Raw genomic sequence first — 16,940 nt, forward strand, 5'->3', positions numbered from 1 at the left:
TGACCTATCCCCTTCCTAACTCCCTACCTACACTCACCTTTACTGGCTCCATCCCCGCCTCTTCGACCTGCTTGTTTCCTCTCCACCTATCCTCTCCTCTATCCCTCTTCTATCCGCCTCCCACTTTCTCCCTATTTATTTCGGAACCCCCTTCCCCTCCCCCTTTTCTGATGAAGGGTCTAGGCCCGAAACGTCAGCCTCTCTGCTCCTATGATGCTGCTTGGCCTGCTGTGTTCGTCCAGCCCTGCACCTTGTTGTCTTGGATTCTCCAGCATCTGCAGTTCCTACTATCTCCAGTCTATCCAACCTTTCTTCATAGCCAAAATCCCGCTTACCAGACAACATCCTGGTAAACCATTTTTGTACCCTCTCCAAAGCATCCACATCCTTCTGGTAGTGTGGTGAACAGAACTGTATGCAATAGGGAGAACTCTTCTTAATCAAGCCAGGTCAAGCTCCAGGAAGGCAATTTATCATTGATAAATAACATGATAGCAGATTGTTCCTGTATGTTACTGGATGGCAAATGATACCGGGGAATTCAAAGGCAATAAATAGCAGGACCAATCAAATGTAGAAATTTAGGGATTAGAAATCCAAATCCTTCCTTTTCGGGAAGTACTTACTAGACTCCAAAGGAGGATGGGAACTCTCCGGAATTCTAGGTATATCACTATGGACAAAAAAAAGTTACAACCTTATGTCAGCAGGCAATGTCATGTTTTCAGCAAAAATTATCCAGTTAAGATACACCAGACATTTAATGCTAACATTATTAAACACAAGCAAATGATTGTGACTCATACTTATTTTGAGATATATTCTCCATTAGTATTTCTATAGAACCTAGAAAGGGGTCAATGGAATGAAAATTCAATATTTCAAAGCTCTCATATCTGTGCGATGTCAACACATTTGCAAGAAATTGTTCAAAACATCCACTAGAAAGGATTTGTTCAAAGCAGCTATCCTACTTTCAATAGATTCAATAAGAAGCACCAAGATTCATTTTGAATTGATGCTGTGACTTCTGCTCATACGTCTTCATACTTTGCATGCACAATTTGGCTTGTAGGTCAGTCCAGAACTAGGGGAGGAGGGTCGCTGACTCCCTGGTTTACAACAGCAAGCGGTGATTTAAAATTAAAATTCTTCTGAAAGCCATGTTGCCTGAGACTTTATAACTTTAGAAAATTAAATATCACCTCATTTTATTTTGCTCTGGAAGCAACTCCACTGTTAACTGCAACTACTTCTACTCTTCAACAAGCCAGCTTCTCACCGAATCTGTCTAAATGACAATAAATGAAGCTGAATCCGGAAAAACTAGTGAATCACCAAACATTGCATGCAACGTACAAGTCATTAGCCAGTCCCGTAACTGAAGACAGGCTGAGATTTGTCTGTGTTAAGGGCTGGATTTTTACAAAACCTCCATGGAATCCTGCTCCCATTTCAGAGATTCCAAATTTTACTGTTAGGTGAATGGGGGGAGTTGAAAGTAATTCCTACAGGAAGAAAACCCAAACTCTGCAGAACCTTTTGGACTTGGTGCTGAGTTCCCTAGTTTTATTGTTGCAAGTGCGCTAGCCCACAGTGTGAGTTGATGTGAACACACTGGGAACACAAATAAGTCCTGCTAACCATCATGGTTTCTCTGTTGGGACAGCCTCGACAAGTCAGTGCTGCTCGTGCAGTATTTGTTCACTTCGCTGAGTTTCAAAACCTATTATCATCTTAGGTTCCAAGTTCATGCTTTTTTTATGTGGAGTAAGAATAGGAATTTGTTTACTTTTGTTAGAAATTAGACATTGTAATTTAGAAAATTTGAATGGGCTTCATGCATGGGAGATTTTTTTTTCTAAATTAAGTGAGCTAATTAATTGTAATTTGAATCACAAATTAATACATTTTCTGCACAAACCGTTGCCTCAGTGAATCAAATTTGACTCAGAGATTTGAGTTTCTGATTTGTGAGGTTGAAATAAATCAACAAACTGGTGATCAGGAATAGAAACCATAACTAAGAATTTTATTGTTCTTGTACTCAAGGAGGCGCAAGTAAAATACACATAGAATCACAGAATCCCTACAGTGCAGAAAGAGGCCATTCAGCCCAATGAGTCTGCACTGATCCACTGAACAGCATCTCACCCAGACTGCCACCCTACCTCCATAACCCCACATTTATCATGGTTAACTCACCCAGCCAGCAAGTCCCTGTACACTACAGGGCATTTCATTGATCATAGACTCATATCATAAAATCCCTACAGTGTGGAAACAGGCCCTTCAGCCCAACAAGTCCACACCAACCCTCGGAGCATCCCACTCAGACCAATTACCCTATAACCCACCGAAGTTACACATCCCTGAACACTACAGGCAATTTAGCATGGCCAATCCACCTAACCTGCACATCTTTGGACTGTGGGGGGAAACCCACATAGACATGGGGAGAATGTGCAAACTCCACACAGACAGTCACCTGAGGGTGGAATTGAACCCAGATCCCTGGCGCTGTGAGGCAGCAGCGCTAACCACTGAGCCACGATGCCTCCCCATTTAGGATGGCCAATCTGCCTAACCTGCACATCTTTGGACTGTGGGAGGAAACCAGAGCACCCAGAGGAGAGTATGAGAGAATTTTCAATTAAGTCACCATCAGATTTTTCAAGTGTTAGGAAAAGAATGCACAATAATCAGTTGACTATGCGCATGTGTGTTCTTTGTGCTACCTAGAGGTGGTGTCCTCTCTTATATTGTGAAAGCCTATTTTATTTCAGCTTTACATAGCTCCTGATGTCTAACCATGGTGGATACTAAGTGAGTTGCGAAGGTGGAAGATTTGAGTCTGCATGGACGCTACCAAATTAGGGTGGGTGAGGTGTAAGGAGATGGCTAAGCTGAGGGTTAGAGGAAATTTTTCAACTTGCATTCCCCACCTCAGTAGCAAAATTCCAACCCTAGCTCTCCGCTGTGTGTGTGGTCACATTTTAAATTTTACAAGGTGAGATCTTGGTGTAATGTGTGTTAAAATGTAGCCAGCACGCTATATCCCACTCTTAAGCAGTTAAACATATAGGACAGCAAAGCTGGCAGATGCAATATAAGATGCACATTAGGGCAGGATGGTGGCTCAGTGGTTAGCACTGCTGCCTCACCGCATCAGGGATCTGGGTTCAATTCCACCCTCGGGTGACTGTCTGTGTGGAGTTTGCACATTCTCCCTGTGTCTGCGTGGGTTTTCTCTGGGTGCTCCGATTTCCTGCCACAGTCCAAAGATGTGCAGGCTAGGTGGATTGGCCTTTCTAAATTGACAAAGTGTTCAGGGATGTGTAGATTAGGAGGATGGGTCTGGGTAGGATGCTCCAAGGGTTTCCACACTGTAGGGATTTCTATGATTATATGATATTTCTAATGGGGGACATGGATGCATGTCAGAAAATCACAAAGTTAACTAGTCATTCCAATGATTATTAAACCTACTATCAGAAAACTATCAATCTGAACTCTACAGAAACAATTGCAAGCAAGACCAATTTTGAGGCTTGGTTAGTTAGGTTCCATTACAGGGGCCTTGTTTATTACAGTAAAAATGTTGTATTAAGAATTTAATGAATAAATAAACAGCATTTATAAGAATAGATTACATCAAATTCTTTTTGTGGTGGCAGTCTGAAACCTTAAAGGTGTCAGAAAGAGGCAGAGACAGCCACAGGCAACTTTTAACCAAAAATCTCCAGAACAAGATTTGACCAGTATGCTTAGAAGAATGCAGCAGATTGGAAGCTGAGTTGTTTAGGTCAAGAAAGACAATTCCCTCATATGGGAAAGTGCAACTTTTTTGTGTTAAAAGGAAGTAATACTGATTAAGTTAACTAAGTGAGTCTGATCAGAACTGTTGCATATTTGTTGTTTATGAGATAATACATGGATTTAAATGATACCTATTGTGACTAGTTCCAATGGCTAACATTTCTCCCTAAACTGGCCGAAATAAACTTTAATGTTGCAGAATCTGGTCCTACCGCCTAGAGATGATATCAACGTATGAATTTTCTGATCCACTGAACAATGTGGGATTTGGTGAGAAGTGTGAAAGAATAGTAAGAGATGGCCAGTGAGGAATATCTTGATGTCAAGAGCAAAAAGCCTGATTCTCTAAGTGTTGAATGGTGAGACAAGCTTAGCATGCATTAACATCCTCATTCTGATAATGCCTTGCCTCACTTATATGTAGATTCCATTCTTTTATCAACTGGAAAGAAACTACACAGCAATTATTCCTGACATGAAGGTTAGTGTGGGTATCAGGTGACTCCAGCTTGCTGCTTACTCCTCCAGTGACTTGATCTTGGACAGAAACGTCTCAGGGTGTATAATTGAAGCATAAAGTTGAGAAAACTTGCCAGGGCTCAAAGAGAGAGACCCTCCATGAAACTTGCTAAATTGAAACTGAGCCGACTTCTGGTAGAATTCAGCCTAAGATTTAGTTATAGATAACTGGAATTCGGTAAAGGTGAAGCTGCAGAAAGTTTTGGACAACTGGTGATGTGTTGATGTGATATTCAATGCTGTGTGCTGGAAAAGGAACAGAGTGTAGAATTATAACCGCAACTAACCATGTTCTCAGCTCCAATTAAGCCTTTTACAAGTGACAACCAACCTATACAGGAAGAGTGCGAAAACTGGCAGTGGACAGCTGATCAGCTAGCTACCACACAGTAGCCATGAGGCCTGATCTAGACAAAGATAGATCTTTGGAGAAGGATATAATATAAGGAGACTGAGCAGCTAGCTCAAAAATGAAAGAAAATAAAAATTGCTGGAGAAACTCAGGTCCGGTAGCATCTATGGAGAGAATGTAGAGTTAATGTTTCGAGTCCAATGATCCTTCTGTCTGAAATATTGCTTTGAGGTTACAGCAAATGCAAATGAAGGCATGGCCACTGAAAAGGCAAGACATAGAAACCGGAAGATACCCAAGAAACCTAGTTGAAGCAATGAATTCACAGAATCCCTACAGTGTGGAAACAGGCAATTTGGCCCAACAAGTCCACTGCGACCTCCAAAGAGCATCCCACTCAGACTCAACCCTCTATCCCACCCCTGTAACCCTGCATTTCCCATGGCTAATCCACCTAACCTACATGTCCCTGGACACTATGGGCAATTTAGCATGGCCAATCCGCCTAACCTGCACATCTTCGTACTGTGGGAGGAAACCGGAGCACCTGGAGGAAACCCACGCAGACGCAGGCAGCATGTGCAAACTCCACACAGACAGTTGCCCGAGTGGATTCAAACCCGAGTCCCTGGCGCTGTGAGGAAGCAGTACTAGCCACTGAGGTACAGTGCCCTCCCATGGTAAATTCTAGAAGGGATTTAAGAGTTGTGAAGGGATGAATAGATTTCAAAACAAGAACCAAACAATTAAACTGGAGTGAGGTTATGGATGATCACAACTTAATGTGGATAGGATACAGGAATCCAAGTTCTAAATGAGTCCAGGATGAGAGGTCAGTGCACAAATGAACTCTACAGAAGGGGATGCAATGGCCTAGTGGTATTATTGCTCAACTTTCAATCTAGAAACTTGGCTAATTATTCTGGGGACCTATGTTCAAATCCTGCCATGGCAGAATTAAGAGTCAATTTTCAGGAAAAACCCATCTGGTTCACTGACGTCCTTTAGGAAAGGAAATCTGCCGTCCTTACACATAGGCCAGACCAGATGACTCCAGATCCACAGCAATGTGGTCGACTCTTAACTGCCCTCTGGGCAATTAGGGATGGGTGCTAAATGCTGGCCACATGCCCACATCCCATGAATAAATTTTTAAAAAACTAAAATGTATACCCAAGAGGAAAGATGATTGCTGCCCCAGTTAAAGTTTGCTCAAACAAGAAAAGGCATTCAGGAGTAAGTTAGAAAAGGCATGCACTACAGCACTATAATATGCAAGGAAGGTTGCGACACAAACCAAACATGGAAATGGAGGATGAGAAAAAAAGCACTAAAATGATGACAAACTTTTGAGTGCTTGTGGTGATGAAGTTTGCCTGCATTAAACACAAAGATTTTTCAGTTGCAAATAGCAAATTCTAATTTCTCATGATATTTGGAATGCTGCACAGACAATGAAATAGGTAAGAAATGGCTCTTTGAAGTTGAAACATTCAGGTTAACATTAAGCGGTGTTACACTGGTAAATCTTGTGGATTTGTTCTGTCAGAATTTTGGGGGTGTAACCGACAAAATGATCTTTAAATAAAATCTTTGACAGTGAAAATGAACAGTTGGATGAAATATGAAAAATGTGAAACAGAACAATTAAAAAGATGGTAGTTCCACTGATATCTCATCTGACAAATGCCAAAATTGTAAAATATTTGAATTAAACATCCATTTTGGATTAATGAAAATTAAAACACAAGCATTGTTTTCTTTCTCATGCCCAAATACAACGAATATCTATGAAAATTATTGACATTTCAGCCAGAATATGCTGTAAGTATAATACAACCATTTGACAACAAAATATAAGCAGTAGACTCAACTAATTAGAAGTTTTCATTGCAGTTGGCCACTCATCAGCTTCTCAGCATTTGATCTAAAACCATGCATTTCAAGTGTATATCCAAGTACTCTTTAAATAATTAAACGAGTTCTGTCTCTACCTGTTTTGCCACTTTTAGGCAGTGAGTTCTAAATCCGGCCTTAAAATCCCTTTGAAGGTATAAGATCTGGGAGCAGAAGACAATTCAGCCCCTCAAGCCTGATCTGCCATTTAACACAATTGTGGCTGATCTCATCTCGGCCTCAACTCAACTCTCCTGTCCACTCTCCATAGCCCTTCAATCCATCAGTGATTAAAAATCTGTCTATCTCCTCTTTCTAAATTTATTCGGTGTCCCAGCATCCATTGTATTCTGAGGTAGTGAATACCACAGATTCATGAAGAAGAGTCCAAACCCGAAACGTCGACTTTCCTGTTCCTCTGATGCTGTGCTCCTCCAGCTGCACATTTTATCAACTCTACCACACCAATGTTCCCTGACAACTGGCAAGGGATCTAGTACTGAGCCCTGCAGAACTTTTCCAGTTCCATAAACACTTATTGTTAATTACCCTTTACCTCCTGCCTTTGAATCAATTTTTGGATTCAATTTGTCGCTTTGCCTTGGATACCGTGGGTTTTTGCTTTCCTGACCAACCTGCCACATGGAACCTTATTAAAAGCTTTGCTAAAAATCCAAATAGACTACATCAAATGCATCCTCATCAAGGCTCCTTCTTACCTCATGGAGTCGTAGTCATAGAGTCATACAGCATGGAAATAGGCCCTTCGGTCCAACCAGTTCATGCCAACCATGTTCCCAAACTAAACCAGTCCCACCTGCCTGTACTTGGCTCACATCCCTCCAAACATTTCCTACTCATGAACTTATTCAAATATCTTCCTCAAAAAAATTCAATAATGTCAGTCTGACACAAACATCCCTAAACAAATCTCCAAAATATAGAATAAAGTTGTTTCAGCGGCGGGAGTCCGGGAGGAAGCGCGAGGGCACCGTGGGAAGGTAAGCTTTTCGATTATAAAAGTCTTACCTCACGTGACTCCATTTTTGGAGTGAGTAAGTGAGGTAATATATTTGGATGGTTGCTTTACCTGAAACACTACCGAGGTAGTGTCTCCCACCCATCCTCCTCCTCCAGCCAAAAAAAAGGTTCTGAGTGCCGATTTGGTAAGGTTACTAGTTTTTTTTTCAATAGTCTGTTTGGGAATTCAGAACAGTGGGAATGGATGTTAGGGCAGTTGCATGCTCCTCCTGTAGAATGTGGGAGGTAAGGGTCACCACTAGTGTCCCCACTGACTTCATCTGCGGGAAGTGCACCCAACTCCAGCTCCTCGGAAACCACGTTAGGGAACTGGAGCTGGAGCTGGATGAACTTCGGATCATTCGGGAGGCTGAGGGGGTAATTGAGAGGAGTTACAGGGAGGTTGTCACACCTCAGGTACAGGAAAAAGGTAGATGGGTTACAGTCAGGGGACGGAAAGGGAACAGGCAGACAGTGCAGGGATCCCCTGTGGCCGTTCCCCTCAATAACAAGTATACCGTTTTGCATACTGCCGGCGGGGGACGACTTACCAGGGGTAAGCCATGGGGTACAGGTCTCTGGCACAGAGTCTGTCCCTGTTGCTCAGAAAGGAAGGGCGGTGAGGAGGAGAGCATTAGTCATTGGGGACTCCATAGTTAGGGGGACAGATAGGAGATTCTGGGGGATCGAGAGAGACTCGCGGTTGGTGTGTTGCCTCCCAGGTGCCAGTGTCTGTGATGTCTCGGATCGTGTTTTCGGGATCCTTAAGGGGGAGGGGGAGCAGCCCCAAGTCGTGGTCCACATAGGCACCAACGACATAGGTAGGAAAAGGGATGGGGACGTAAGGCAGAAATTCAAGGAGCTAGGGTGGAAGCTCAGGGCTAGAACAAACAGAGTTGTTATCTCTGGTTTGTTACCAGTGCCACATGCTAGCGAGGCGAGGAATAGGGAGAGAGAGCAGTTGAACACGTGGCTAGAGGGATGGTGCAGGAGGGAGGGATTCAGATACCTGGACAATTGGGGCTCATTCTGGGGTAGGTGGGACCTCTACAAACGGGATGGTCTACACCTGAACCAGAGGGGTACCAATATCCTGGGGGGGAAATTTGCTAATGCTCTTCGGGAGGGTTTAAACTAATTCAGCAGGGGGATGGGACCCTGAATTGTAGCTCCAGTGTACAGGAGGTTGAGAGTAGTGAGGTCATGAATAAGGTTTCAAGGTCGCAGGAGTGTACCGGCAGGCAGGAAGGTGGTTTGAAGCGTGTCTACTTCAACGACAGGAGCATCCGGAATAAGGTGGGTGAACTTGCAGCATGGGTTGGTACCTGGGACTTCGATGTTGTGGCCATTTCGGAGACATGGATAGAGCAGGGACAGGAATGGTTGTTGCAGGTTCCGGGGTTTAGCTGTTTCAGTAAGATCAGGGAAGGTGGTAAAAGAGGAGGAGGTATGGCATTGTTAGTCAAGGACAGTATTACGGTGGCAGAAAGGACGTTTGATGAGGACTCGTCTACTGAGGTAGTATGGGCTGAGGTTAGAAACAGGAAAGGAGAGGTCACCCTGTTGGGAGTTTTCTATAGGCCTCCGAAAAGTTCCAGAGATGTAGAGGAAAGGATTGCAAAGATGATTCTGGATAGGAGCGAAAGTAACAGGGTAGTTGTTATGGGGGACTTTAACTTTCCAAATATTGACTGGAAACGCTATAGTTCGAGTACTTCAGATGGGTCAGTTTTTGTCCAATGTGTGCAGGAGGGTTTCCTGACACAGTATGTAGATAGGCCAACAAGAGGCGAGGCCACATTCCATTTGGTACTGGGTAATGAACCAGGCCAGGTGTTAGATTTGGAGGTAGGTGAGCACTTTGGTGGTAGTGACCACAATTCAGTTACGTTTACTTTAGCGATGGAAAGGGTTAGGTCCATACCGCAGGACAAGAGTTATAGCTGGGGGAAAGGCAATTATGAGGCGACTAGGCAAGATTTAGCATGCATAGGATGGAGAAGGAAACTGCAGGGGCTGGGCACAATTGAAATGTGGAGCTTGTTCAAAGAACAGCTACTGCGTGTCCTTGATAAGTATGTACCTGTCAGGCAGGGAGGAAGTGGTCGAGCGAGGGAACCGTGGTTTACTAAAGAAGTTGAATCTCTTGTCAAGAGGAAGAAGGAGGCTTATGTAGAGATGAGGCGTGAAGGCTCAGTGAGGGCGCTTGAGAGTTACAAGTTAGCCAGGAAGGACCAAAAGAGAGAGCTAAGAAGAGCCAGGAGGGGACATGAGAAGTCTTTAGCAGGTAGGATCAAGGAAAACCCCTAAAGCTTTCTATAGGTATGTCAGGAATAAAAGAATGACTACAGTAAGATTAGGGCCAGTCAAGGACAGTAGTGGGAAGTTGTGCGTGGAGTCTGAAGAGATAGAAGAGGTGCTAAATGAATATTTTTCGTCAGTATTCACACAGGAAAAAGACAATGTTGTCGAGGAGAATACTGAGATACAGGCTATTAGACTAGACGGGATTGAGGTTCATAAGGAGGAGGTGTTAGCAATTCTGGAAGGTGTGAAAATAGATAAGTCCCCTGGGCTGGATGGGATTTATCCTAGGATTCTCTGGGAAGCTAGGGAGGCGATTGCAGAGCCTTTGGCTTTGATCTTTATGTTGTCATTGTCTACAGGAATAGTGCCAGAAGACTGGAGACTAGCAAATGTTGTCCCCTTGTTCAAGGGGAGTAGAGACAACCCTGGTAATTATAGACCAGTGAGCCTTACTTCGGTTGTGGGTAAAGTGTTGGAAAGGATTATAAGAGATAGGATTTATAATCATCTAGAAAGGAATAATTTGATTAGGGATAGTCAACACGGTTTTGTGAAGGTTAGGTTGTGCCTCACAAACCTTATTGAGTTCTTTGAGAAGGTGACCAAACAGGTGGATGAGGGTAAAGCGGTTGATGTGGTGTATATGGATTTCATTAAAGCGTTTGATAAGGTTCCCCATGGTAGGCTATTGCAGAAAATACAGAGGCATGGGATTGAGGGTGATTTAGCGGTTTGGATCAGAAATTGGCAAGCTGTAGGAAGACAGAGGGTGGTGGTTGATGGGAAATGTTCATCCTGGAGTTCAGTTACTAGTGGTGTACCTCAAGGATCTGTTTTGGGGCCACTGCTGTTTGTCATTTTTATAAATGACCTGGATGAGGGCGTAGAAGGATGGGTTAGTAAATTTGCGGATGACACCAAAGTCGGTGGAGTTGTGGATAGTGCGGAAGGATGTTGCAGGTTACAGAGGGACATAGATAAGCTGCAGAGCTGGGCTGAGAGGTGGCAAATGGAGTTTAATGTGGAAAAGTGTGAGGTGATTCACTTTGGAAGGAGTAACAGGAATACAGAGTACTGGGCTAATGGTAAGATTCTTGGTAGTGTGGATGAGCAGAGAGATCTCGGTGTCCATGTGCATAGATCACTGAAAGTTGCCACCCAGGTTGACAGCGTTGTTAAGAAGGCGTACAGTGTGTTAGGTTTTATTGGTAGAGGGATTGAGTTTCGGAGTCATGAGGTCATGTTGCAGCTGTACAAAACTCTGGTGCGGCCGCACTTGGAGTATTGCGTACAGTTCGGGTCGCCGCATTATAGGAAGCATGTGGAAGCATTGGAAAGGGTGCAGAGGAGATTTACCAGGATGTTGCCTGGTATGGAGGGAAGGTCTTATGAGGAAAGGCTGAGGGACTTGAGGCTGTTTTCATTAGAGTGAAGAAGGTTAAGAGTGACTTAATAGAGACATACAAGATGATCAGAGGATTAGATAGGGTGGACAGTGAGAGCCTTTTTCCTCGGATGGTGATGGCTAGCACGAGGGGACATAGCTTTAAATTGAGGGGTGATAGATATAGGACAGATGTCAGAGGTAGGTTCTTTACTCAGAGAGTAGGAAGGGCGTGGAATGCCCTGCCTGCAACAGTAGTAGACTTGCCAACTTTAAGGGCATTTAAATGGTCATTGGATAAACATATGGATGATAATGGAATAGTGTAGGTTAGACGGGCTTCACAGGTCGGCGCAACATCGAGGGCCGAAGGGCCTGTACTGCACTGTAATATTCTATGTTCTATAAAGGCTGGTCCTTCCACACTTCACTTCAGCTCTGATGATGCGTCATATAGACTCGAAATATTAAGTTGCTCTCTCTTATAGACGCTGTCTGACCTGTTATGATCTCCAGCATTTGTTGTTTTCCATATAGTTTCCAGCATCTGCAGTAATTTGTTCCTGAACAAATCCTTACTGACAGTGAATAATCTGTCTTTCTACATTAAGATTTATCCTTTTCCTCAGAATTCTTTCCAATAATTTCCCACCAAGATTAGGGTTCCTGTTCTGTAATTACTCAACCTACAACCTTCTGTTTTTTAAAGCCATGGTACAACATGAGCTGTTCACCAGTCCGCTGGCACCTCATCCAGAGGCAGAGGGAGCTTCCACTGTCCCTTCTTCAGCTTCCTTTAAAATTCTAAAAAATATATTTCATCCAGGACTGGGAGTAAATTCAAATATATTAAATCCTTCAACACCTCCTGTTTCATTGTTAATATTATATTGTCCCTGGTTTTAGTGGAAACAGACAAGTTATGGACTATGAGCTCTACACTGCTTCTGACTCCACACAAAGATCATGGTCTTTAATAGATCATAGAATCATACAGTACAGAATATGCCCTTTAGCCCATCAAATCTGTACCACCAAAAATACACAGCCAGTGGCCCCACTTTCCACATTAGAATCATAGAATCCCTTACAGTATAGAAAGAGGCCATTCAGCCCACTGAGTCTACACAAACTCTCTGCAGAGCATCCCACTCAGACCCATCCCACCCTATCCCCATAACCCTGTATTTACCATGGCTAATCCACCTAGCCTGTACATCCCTGGCCATTATGGGACAATTTAGCATGGCCAATCTAGCTAAACTGCATTTCTTTGAACTGTGTCCAGTGTCTTGAATGTTATGACACTTAAAGTGCTCAACCAAGTACTTTTTAAAGGTCCTACTCTTTCCAATATCTATCTCTTCTTCAATATGGATTCCCACAAATAAAACCCAGATTACCTCTAATTTACATGCCAAATGGTTTCTGTAGTATTACAGTATTTGTTACATGCGAGTCTCCTTTTCCAAATTACTCTCTCTTTTAAATCAAGGCATCTACAGGTCACTGGATATATTCACCCCCTTATCCTTGTTCTCTCAGGGAACTAGCTCTTAACATTTTTCATCTCTTTCTTGAGTTGCTCCCTCTGCTCTGGCTCAAAAAGCTGGTGGACAATTAAACAACTCACTGGAGGAGCCCAGCAAATTCATGCAAAGGATTAGGCTGAAGCATTCACAACATCCTTCAGCCAGAAATGTCATGTGTAAGATCCAACTCGGCCTCCTCTAGAGGTCCCCAGCATCGCATGATAGTCATCAGCCAATTCATTTCACTCCACATGATATCAAGAAACAGTTTGAGGCACTGGAAAGGCCAAGATTCCAGCAAAAGAACTGAATACTTCTGTTCCAGAACTTGCCGCATCCCCAGCTCAGCTGCTGCAGTCCAGCAACAACAACAGCATCTACAGAATATGGAAAACTGCCTGGCTACATTCTGTTCAAAAAAGCAGGTCAATCAGGGGAGAAAGTGGGGGGAGGGGACAGGGAAAGAGAGATAGAGAAAAAAAAACAGCGAGTGTGCCTTTGCAGCTCCAAGGGGTCATGAACGATAAAAGTCGGGGGGGGAGTGCAAAAAAAAATTAACGGTGGCTCAGTGGTTACCACTGCTGCCTCACAGCACCAGGGACCCAGCTTCGATTCCACTCTCGGGCAAGTGTCTGTGTGGAGTTTGCACATTCTTCCCATGTCTGCTTGGGTTTCGTCCGGGTGCTCCAGTTTCCTCCTACAGTCCAAAGATGTGCAGGCTAGGTGGATTGGCCCTAAATTGGCCATAGTATTCAGGTGGGTTATAGGGGGATGGGTCTGGGTGGGATGCTCTGGGGGTCGGTGTGGACTTGTTGAGCTGAAGGGCCTGTTTCCACACTGTGGGGATTCTATGTTGATTTCTGTGAAATCTAACCCTGCTCCATCAGACTACTCTCAATCATCAGCAAGTGATGAAAGGAATGATCAACAGTGTAATTAATCAGTACCTGCTTAGTAATGCTCACTGAGGTTCAACTTGGTTTCTGTCAAATCTAATCAGCTCTTGACCTCATTATAGCCTTGGTTCAAATCTGGGCAAAAGAACCAAATTCCAGGGGTGAGGCGAGAGTGACATCCTTGACATCAAGGTTGCATTTGACTGAATGTGGCATCAAGGAATCCTGGCAAAACTGGGGTCAACGAGAATCAGAGGGAGAACCTTCTGTTGATTGGAGTCATATCTAGTACAAATGAATATGGCTGTGGTTGTTGGAGGTCAGTCTTCTGAGATCCAGGACATCTTTACAAAAGTTCCTCAGAGTTGTTTCCTAGGCCCAACAATTTGTAGTTGCTTCATCAATGACCTTTCCTCCATCATAAAGTCAGAAACGTTTGCTGATGCCTGCAGGCTATTCAGCGTCATTGACTAATTCTCAGATATTGAACCCATCATGTCCAAATGCAGCAAGATCTGGACAACATCTAGGATTCTGTTGACAAGTGGCAGGTAACATTCATGGCACACAAGTGCCAGGCAATGACTATCTCAAACAAGGGAGTATCAGCTCACCACCACCTTCTCAAGGGCAACCAGGGATGGGTAATAAATGCTGGTTAGCCCGTGATGCCCAGATCCCATGAGTGAATTTTAAAAAAACTACCCAACATCCCTTAACTGCCCTCATCAGAATGGTCGGCACCTGTTTAATAATGCTCTTTACCCTGGTATTAGTGAGACAACACACTCCACAGTACCAACAAGGGGGGCTGTACAAACACCCACTTGAATCATATTCACTATAAATTCTAGAAACACTTCATTTTTATATTTTGTTGGGACCCCATGCTGAAAATGCCCTTCAGTGATATATATGTGCTTGCAGTTGTAGTCCTCAGAGATGCTCTCAATTGAGCGGCAAGATGGCTCAGTGGTTAGCACTGCTGCCTCACAGAACCAGGGACCTGGGTTCAATTCCGCCCGCAGGCGACAGTCTGTGTGGAGTTTGCACATTCTCCCTGTGTCTGTGTGGGTTTCCTCCTGGTGCTTCAGTTTCCTCCCAAAGTCCAAAGATGTGTGCACAGGCTATAGGAAATTGCCCGTAGTGTTCAGGGATGTATAGATGAGGTGGGTTGTAGGAGGATGAGTCTGGGTGGGATGGTCTGAGGGTCAGTATGGACTTGTTGGGCTGAAGGGCCTGTTTCCACACTGTAGGGATTCTATGCTTTACTGAAAGGCTCTAATGAATGGTCACAGACCATATGCTTTTAGTGATTTTATTTCCTTAATAGTAAATTAAGGATAAGCATTAATTGCCAGGTTTCTTCTCTGGAATGTGTGCTTTCTTGAACAACACCTTCAAAATACATGTTAACTAGAAGCACAATGTCAACGTGACGAATTAAAAAATGCCTTTAGTTTAGTAAACCCCACAGTTGGTTAAACACTATAGACATCGTGTTTATCGTGCTGCCACTCTAAATCTCAGAGTAGCATCTTCTAATCATTCTCCAGCAAATACTGGTGAAAATTCATCACTTGCATATGGGGGCACTATCATAAATGTGTCTGAGGATACTACTAGATCGTTAGTGGCATGATAGCTACATCAAAGGACCTAAATCAATACTGTTACATGATATTTTCCCTGAACTCTTTAGGGGAATGGTACAGAATTACCCTATAACAGTCTCAATCTTATTCTACATTCCTTCCCTACAGTTCACACAATGTTGAGGTGGAATTCACATTGGATTGGGAGATACATGTGGTCAGTTTTATTTTCCTGGAAATTATAGTATGATCTCAGCCTTTCCTTCAGAAATAGCATTGGACAAGGTTGTAAACCTTACCCTATTGGCCTTGAAACAACTATTTCAACTTGAAGTTCTGATTTTGACTCTAAAATTATATTGTAAACTTCTTCATTTGTAGCTCCTGGTAAGGGTTTACCATTCCACTCAAGAACCTCATCACCTAGAAAAGAAAATTACATATGTAACAACTTTTCTGAAAAAGTAACTTTTCACTAAAAATGACAAATTCTGATACTTCACAATTTATACAGAAATATAATAATTGATGCATTTTACCATCGATATCTTACAGCATGCACCATGTATGAGTTTTATTATCTGCGCATACAAGAACTATGGAAGTACGAAATAACCTGCTGATTTCCTTATTGTCATTGAAAAAAACTAAATTCAAAGGGCAGAACATCAAGTACTTGGAAATGTCCAATGTAAAATAAAAGACAGTAGAGCAATTTTGTTGCTGAACGATGAAGAAATGCTGCTAAGTGTGCTCACTAAGAGTTACTGTCATACACTACTGAAACAGACCTTTCAATCCAACTCATCCGTGCCAACAAACATCCCAAACATTCAGTCCAAGATCTAAATGGATGAATCACTTCCATCTCTCAATGTATCCCTCTTAATATGACCACTGGCACATAATTGGCATTAATTGGCACATAAACCCCAAGTACCCATTTTTAATTTGATTATTCCATCACACTCCTGACTGGCCTCCCACTTTCCTATCTATCAATGTGGAGCTGTCCAGTACTCACCAATGCATGTCCTGAATCACACCAGGACCCATTCACCCAATGTGTTCACTGATCGGCAATGGCTTCTGGCCATGAAACATCTCAGTTGTAAAATTCTAATCCTTATTTTCAAATCCCTCCATGGCTTTGTGTCCTCCCTAACTCTGTGATTTCCTCCAGTTTCAATCCTCCACATAGGAGGAACAATTTAGTTTCTTTGTGATTTGGCCAGAGTAATCCTTTGTGATACCACTTCTCTTCATTGTCACATATTTGTTACATACTGAAATCCTTACTTAGTTCTTTTAAAGCATACGGTTATTCATTTCCCTGCTCTCATTCTGTAACATCACCTGCCTATACCGCTGCCTTAACAGAAAATAAAAAATGCTGGAGATCACAGTGGATCAGGCAGCATCCATGGAAGAAAGCAAGCTAACATTTTGAGTCTGGATGACTCTTCCAGACTTGAAATGCTAGCTTGCTTTCTCTCCAGGGATGCTGCCTGACCCACTGTGATCGCCAGCATTTTTTGTTTCAGTGCAGATTCCAGCGTCTGCAATAATTTGCTCCTATACCACTGCCTTAGCTGCTCTAATGATGGAACTCTCAGCCAT

The 16,940-nt window shown here is 43.1% G+C and overlaps 1 protein-coding gene across 1 annotated transcript in view; it reads right to left on the reverse strand.

Moving 5' to 3' along the window:
* Positions 1–16,940, reverse strand: part of LOC109919852 (regulating synaptic membrane exocytosis protein 1-like) — a 424,455-nt gene that overhangs the window by 247,909 nt on the left and 159,606 nt on the right. Inside the window, exons 8-9 of the mRNA XM_048597070.1 lie at positions 15,620–15,743; positions 627–673 (exon numbers count right to left, since the gene is read on the reverse strand). Of these exons, the coding sequence (XP_048453027.1) occupies positions 627–673; positions 15,620–15,743 (171 nt within the window). The remainder of the gene's footprint in view (positions 1–626; positions 674–15,619; positions 15,744–16,940) is intronic.

Source organism: Rhincodon typus, chromosome 5 (genome assembly GCF_021869965.1).
Source record: "Rhincodon typus isolate 14 chromosome 5, sRhiTyp1.1, whole genome shotgun sequence".
NCBI lineage: Eukaryota > Metazoa > Chordata > Chondrichthyes > Orectolobiformes > Rhincodontidae > Rhincodon > Rhincodon typus.